This window comes from Octopus bimaculoides, chromosome 9 (genome assembly GCF_001194135.2).
Source record: "Octopus bimaculoides isolate UCB-OBI-ISO-001 chromosome 9, ASM119413v2, whole genome shotgun sequence".
In the NCBI taxonomy this organism is placed as follows: domain Eukaryota; kingdom Metazoa; phylum Mollusca; class Cephalopoda; order Octopoda; family Octopodidae; genus Octopus; species Octopus bimaculoides.
In genome coordinates, this window is record NC_068989.1 from 58,257,924 (window position 1) to 58,264,432 (window position 6,509).

The 6,509-nt window shown below is 34.0% G+C and overlaps 1 protein-coding gene across 1 annotated transcript in view; it reads right to left on the reverse strand.

Annotated features, from left to right (window-relative positions):
- Nucleotides 1-3,211: 3,211 nt before the first annotated feature.
- LOC106871022 (proton myo-inositol cotransporter) overlaps nt 3,212-6,509 on the reverse strand; it is a 40,951-nt gene continuing 37,653 nt past the window's right edge. Inside the window, exon 9 of the mRNA XM_014917281.2 lies at nt 3,212-5,427. Within this exon, the coding sequence (XP_014772767.1) occupies nt 5,258-5,427 (170 nt within the window). The 3' untranslated portion in view covers nt 3,212-5,257. The remainder of the gene's footprint in view (nt 5,428-6,509) is intronic.

Genomic DNA, 6,509 nt, shown 5'->3' on the forward strand with positions numbered 1-6,509 from the left:
AAAACACCTTTGAGCATGGTCATTGCCAGAACCGCCTGACTGGCCCTCATGCTGGTGGCACGTAAAAGCACCCACTACACTCTCCAAGTGGTTGGCGTTAGGGAGGGCATAGAGCCGTAGAAACTTTGCTAGATCAGATTGAGCCTGGTGCAGCCTCTGACTCACTATTCCTCAGTCAAACCATCCTGCCCATGCCAGCATGGAAAGCAGACGTTAAACGATGATGATGATGATATATGATATTTACCACATGAACTACGATGAAAAAAAGGTCTTCTTAAAATATTTATTGCATTTACACATTGCAATACTTCAATCAAATGACAATATGCTTTAATCACTGCCTTAGTTATAATAATGGTTTCTAACATGCACAAAGCTATAAATATGGGGGAACAGTACAGATTAAACTGACCTGTGCACATTACTTATTTTCATAGACCCTTGAAGGATAAAAGGCAAAGTCAGGCTTAACCTTTGGATGGTAAATCTAATCCATCATCCATTTTAAGATCACCTCTTGGTCCTTTTGTGTTTTTAGTGGAGTTCAGATATTTTGGCATACATTAGCCCAGAGCTGGAGTAAGAGCTTCTAAATCTCTGGGTTACAAGTACTATGAGGTTCCCAGTAATATTTTCAAAAGAAAGAATTCTGTAGATATATGATTGGATCTAGGCACAATTCTAAAAAGTAATTATAGGTGGGGTAACTCATGCAGTTATAATTGTGACAAACTGTCATTTGATGTAATTACTGGGGGAAATTAAGTGATTATGTTGTTAGTAATTTTAGAACACTTAAGATCAGTTTAAAATAATAATGATGCTCATGTGCACCACTATTGGCCATCAGCTCTGTGGGTATACCAAGCAGGGCCTTCAAGAGAATTCTGGGAAGGCAGAACAAAACAACTTTCAGCCTCAATCAATGGCATTGGGGGTAGGGTCCTCTCAAAATTCACAGGTACAGAAATGTCTTTCTTTCTTTTTTTATTAGGTAAGGCACAGCAGATAGTCACAGGCCCTCCTTGATATTTCAGGCTCCAGGCTGATGTACCACTTAAACACCTCTCTTACAGGTCCTAGCTCCAAAGTTCAATTTTACCCATATGCTCTTCTTTGTGCTGTTACTTCTGTTCTCTTCAATAGTACAAAAGCACTATCACTAATCATATCAAGGAAATAACTCTGTGTCCCGCCTCTTAAAGCAGAAACAACAAATGCCATGTATAAGTCTTAAAGTCACTACAAACGCATGTGTGAGTGTTATAGGTAACTGATGTTACGGAAACAGCTTGAAATAACATTCAGGTTGCCCTCATTATAATTTTTATGACATCCTGTTTCAGTACCAATAGTACATCATCTCACACACTCACACAATTGTTTCCTAACATTAGCACATATTAGCAAGGGCAGTACAATCAAATAAATTGACCCAAGTATCAATGTTTCTTCTAATTTGTTTAATATGCACAAAAATCTTATATTGTTCTCAATTTTTTCTCCTATGACAAAAGGACATGTGCACCGGAATCTTGTATAATTGTAACTTGAAATAAGTATATTTAATAATGCCTTCATTATTTTTGGCAACGAACCTTTTGTATGCACATAATTTTCTTGTGCCGTGGCTGCAAAACACGTGTCCATATATGTGCTTATATAATACATCTCAGCTGGAACAATGCCCAGTACTTGATGGGTGCTTTATTTTATCAACCCTAGAAGGATAAAATGCAATGTCAGCTCTGACAGTATGTGAACTCAGACGCTTAAAAAGAACACAACAGAATCCACAGGACATTTTGTTTGATGCCCTGCATTAACTGTCAATCTACTGCCAATAGGATCTCCATTGGTTAATACTAATTATGTGGATTCACTCATATGTGTGCAGGCCAGGACAAGGTTTTGTTCATGAAAATCTCTCCTCTCCATCAAAGAAAAGGTTATTGAGTTGGGCCAATAAAGCTTGGCACCAGTCTCATCAAGATATTGCTGTCAGAATGCAATGATCCAGAACAGATACCACAAGATATCTTGCTTGACCCATGTAATAGTTTTGTTAATCCTCCACTCTGGATTGCTACATTTTCACCAACCCCATAAAAACAAAAGACAAAGTTGACCTTAGAAGGATCTGAACTCAAGAGTTTAGAGAATCAGAGCAATAATGTAGGCATTCCAACACTATAATGACCCTGTCAATCTACCACATAAAATCAATCGATGCATAAAATTTATATTTTAAATAAAACAATAAATCTATATTTATAGATGCATGCTTATAAAATCAAAATACAGCACAGCACCCACGATCTTGAGAAACACTTTTTCACACTCAGAATTATCAAAGTATGAGATAAACTACCCATGTCAGTTGTTAGCAGTCAGACATAATCCTTCAAGAATTCTATGCTTCTTGAAATTTGCCAACACCACCCCTAATGGTGTCTGTTGTAGTTTATGGTGAGGAATGCGAAAGTGGTTATGCGAGGCATTGCATTGCTTCGGTTGGTGAAATAATATTTTTGAGTGTTGTTGATGTGTCAGTGACGCCTGGTCAGCGCAACAGTATCCATGGTCCTCATCTTCTTCTTCTTCATCTTCGTCGTCTTCATTTCTCATTATGGCTCTTTTACTGCACATTTTTTGGTCTCTTTAATGTTTTATTCTGTGCATGTACTTTCACTGCTGTCTTTCATTACTTAACATATGGCTGCTTTTTGTTCCCTCTTTTAATCTTTTCTGATAAGTTGTGCATTTCAGCATTGTATAAAACAAGCTCATTATAATAAAAATAAGAGCACTCAGAGAGCGCAAACCTTCAACAAGGTACCACCAATGTCCTCTCAACAATTAACCAGAGATGATTTTTGAAATGCGAGTATCTGAAATAAACTCGACTGCTCTCACAAACAAGAATACTAAAAATTAACCCGACCACTCACAAAAATTAAGTAAAAAAAAAACAGGAATCCTTGTTTGGTACCAGATCGATCCCAAAATCTAAGCAGTTTGTGCCAGTCATGAAGCCAAACATCTCTGAAAGTTTCATCTGAATCTATTCAGTGGTTCTTGAGATATCTTGTCCATGGACAAACAAACAAACAAACATGACTGGAAACGAAACCTCTGCCTTTGTTAAGGCGGAGATAAATATAAATAAAAAATTTGCAAAGGTTTTTTTTTTGTTTTATTTAATTAATTTAATAACAATAATTATATAAAAAGAACAAAGTAAACCACCCCCCAAAAAAAGATTGTAAGTTACATTATAAATCAATATTGTTGTACCAAAATAGGTTTCTTGTAGCAGAAGAATTCTGTTGTTCTTTGGCCAAAAATAAATTTGGTCATAAAAGTCATATTTAGTTTGTGATGCCAAATAAAGAAACGCTGGAGTTTTGATGAGAAAAAGATTACAGTGATAAAGAATCTTCAAGAAATAAAATACCATTTTTCAGAATATTTTTCTTTCTTTTTTGTTTTGTTGGTTAATAGTTTTAGAAACAAATTTTGGAATCCTATTATAGACGTTCTAGTCAAAATTACTGAGTTGAGCAAATTTTCATCTAATTTAATACACATGATTTATAAGTCTCTATTTGTTTCTATTCTTAGATATGGCAAATGAGAATAAAATGAGTAATTTTTGCTAAACTTGAAATTTTACTCATATATGCACATAAGTAGTATGTACATATGTATGTAAGTACTTCCAAACATAACATATTTATAATTATCATCATAATCACCAGTGTTTTAAATACATTTTTTTCATGCTAGCAAAGGTTGGATAAATTCTCTGAGGCAATGTTTACAGTTGGATACTTTTTCTCATCATCAAAACCTTTTAATCAGCCAAGTTCAGTATACACACACACACACACACACACACACACACACTGCATCCTCTTTCCTTCACATAATCTTACACAACACAATACCTACATAAATACACACACACACACACACACACACACACACACACACACACACTTTCTCATTATTTCTAAATTTAGTTGAGTTATCTAAAAAGAAACTATTGAAATATAGATGTTTTCGCTCTAATTTGGATTCTTTGCCATCAAATTTGAACTCTTTGCCATCAAATTTGATGGCAAAGAATTCAAATTTGATGGCAAAAAATCCAAACTAGATCGAAAACATCTATATCAAAAATAAAAGTTCCTTGCAAGAAAATTTCATCCCAACACCATTGAAAATTAAGACAGAAGAGATCATCATCATCATCATCGTTGTTTAATGTCTGCTTTCCATGCTAGCATGGGTTGGACGATTTGACTGAGGACTGGTGAAACCAGATGGCTACACCAGGCTCCAATCTGATTTGGCAGAGTTTCTACAGCTGGATGCCCTTCCTAACGCCAACCACTCCGAGAGTGTAGTGGAAGAGATATTTGAATAAAAATGTCTGAGAAATTAGCATACAGAATCAAATTTTCATAATCATATTTTCCTTTATCATTTTTCACATTTTTCAAAAACATACTCAAGACAAGAGAGCTCCTACATGATTAGTAAACCAGCAAGAAAATGCAGCCAAATCTTTCTCTTGGATCACACTCTAGTTATCTTGTACACACAATGCCTGAAAATAGGATGAAAATGGATAGTCATGGCCAGATTACTTTTGATCGTATATATCTACTCAAGCAGAGCCGAAATGAAGCAAAGCAAGAATAACGGTAGTTTCACACATAAATATGGCTAGTTATATAACCCATCCCTCAAAGCAATGCCACTCGACATACAATCTATAGATATTCAAACTAAACATCAACCACATTAATCTTGTCAATCTACAGGAGCCTTCAAATTTCCCACATCTTTTAGCTCACTTATACAAAAACAAGAACACATTCATCACACACACACACACACACATACATGATGCTACAGATATTTAAGCAATGAATTACTTGAAACATTTCCTGAATTCTTTTGTGAGCATATTGTCAATAAAATGCATTATCCATTTGTATCAATTAATTTTTAAAATAATCAATAATTTTAAGTGCTCGAGTAAAAAAAATTCGAAAGTTTTCCTTAAGCTGGTGTTTGGGACATAACTTAAAAAAATACCGGTTCTTATTTAGAATTGTAAAAGTTTTAAATTTTAATATGAACACTTTAACATAGAGGTCTTGTGTAATTAAACCAGGGGTAATTTCAGGTAGATTGGTATCAAAAGGACTAAATGCTCAATTCTGTTGTTGATGAAGAGACATTATTTTCTATTATCAATATCTTTGTAATTCCTTCTTTTACCACAAGAACAAAGGCGAGAATTAAATAAGGATTCCACTTCTTCTAAAGGCAATCCTTTAGTTTCTGGTAGACTTGTGAAGACAAAAACTATTCCCAAGCCAGTTATAAATGTAAACAGCCAATAAGTACCTGAAAAAGAAATAACAAATTTATTTTTCATATTGTTAAAGCGTCATGAATGTGTAAAGGGGAAGCCTGGTCAATTAAATTGATTGTGAAAGGATAAACAATAAGATGTTACCCTGATAGGACTTGAACTGAGAACATAGATAAATGAAACTAAACACTGACAGCTATGTAAATCGGTGCTCCATTTCTTTTGTCTTTTGACGACCTTCATCATCATCATCATCAGTATTGACTTTTTAATGAAGCACAAAACTGCAGATCTAATTAATGGTGAAAAGGAACAGATGATTTGATAGTTCTGCATTATCAGTTAGAAAATAAGAACAGGTTTACACTAGCTATTTAATGGATGTGAATGACAGAAACTAAATGTGATTGTAAGGTTTACTATAATACACATAATGTGTGAAGCAATTATTGACTGTAACTATTGATGAGAATGTGTGTGTTAGTATTGACATACTTGTTTTAACTGTGTATCATAGTTTTATATCTAAAAACTTCTGTCAGCTGATCAAGCAAAGTTGACCAGATGAGGGTGTAACAGACTAAAACATGTACATAGTTGTCCTTTACTTGTAAACAATATCAGACTTTCTTCTAAGCATGAAAATTAACTTACAGAAGATTATTCTTAATTTCTTGAAATTATCTCCCCTTTTCTTTGAGAGTTACAAACATTTGCTGTTAGGTTTTTGTTTTCTTTCTCTAACTAAATGCACTACATCATTCCTTAACTTATTTATCACTACATCATTCCTTATGCACTACATCATTCCTTAACTTATACATCACTACATCATTCCTATTTTTATGCACTACATCATTCCTTAACTTATTTATCAACATTCATTGCATTGGTCTACTTGAATGATGTCCCTTAGCACATTTAAAAAACATTTCACACATGTAAATCAGGAAGTACCTTGCAAATCTACCAGATAGATGGAAGAGCATTGTAGAAAATGAAGGAGAGTATATTTTAGATTAAAAAAGAACTGTGTTTATCTTAATTTTGAAAAATAAAATAAAAGAAGTATAAAAAAAAACATTATTTATGAGATGACCCTATATACATATAT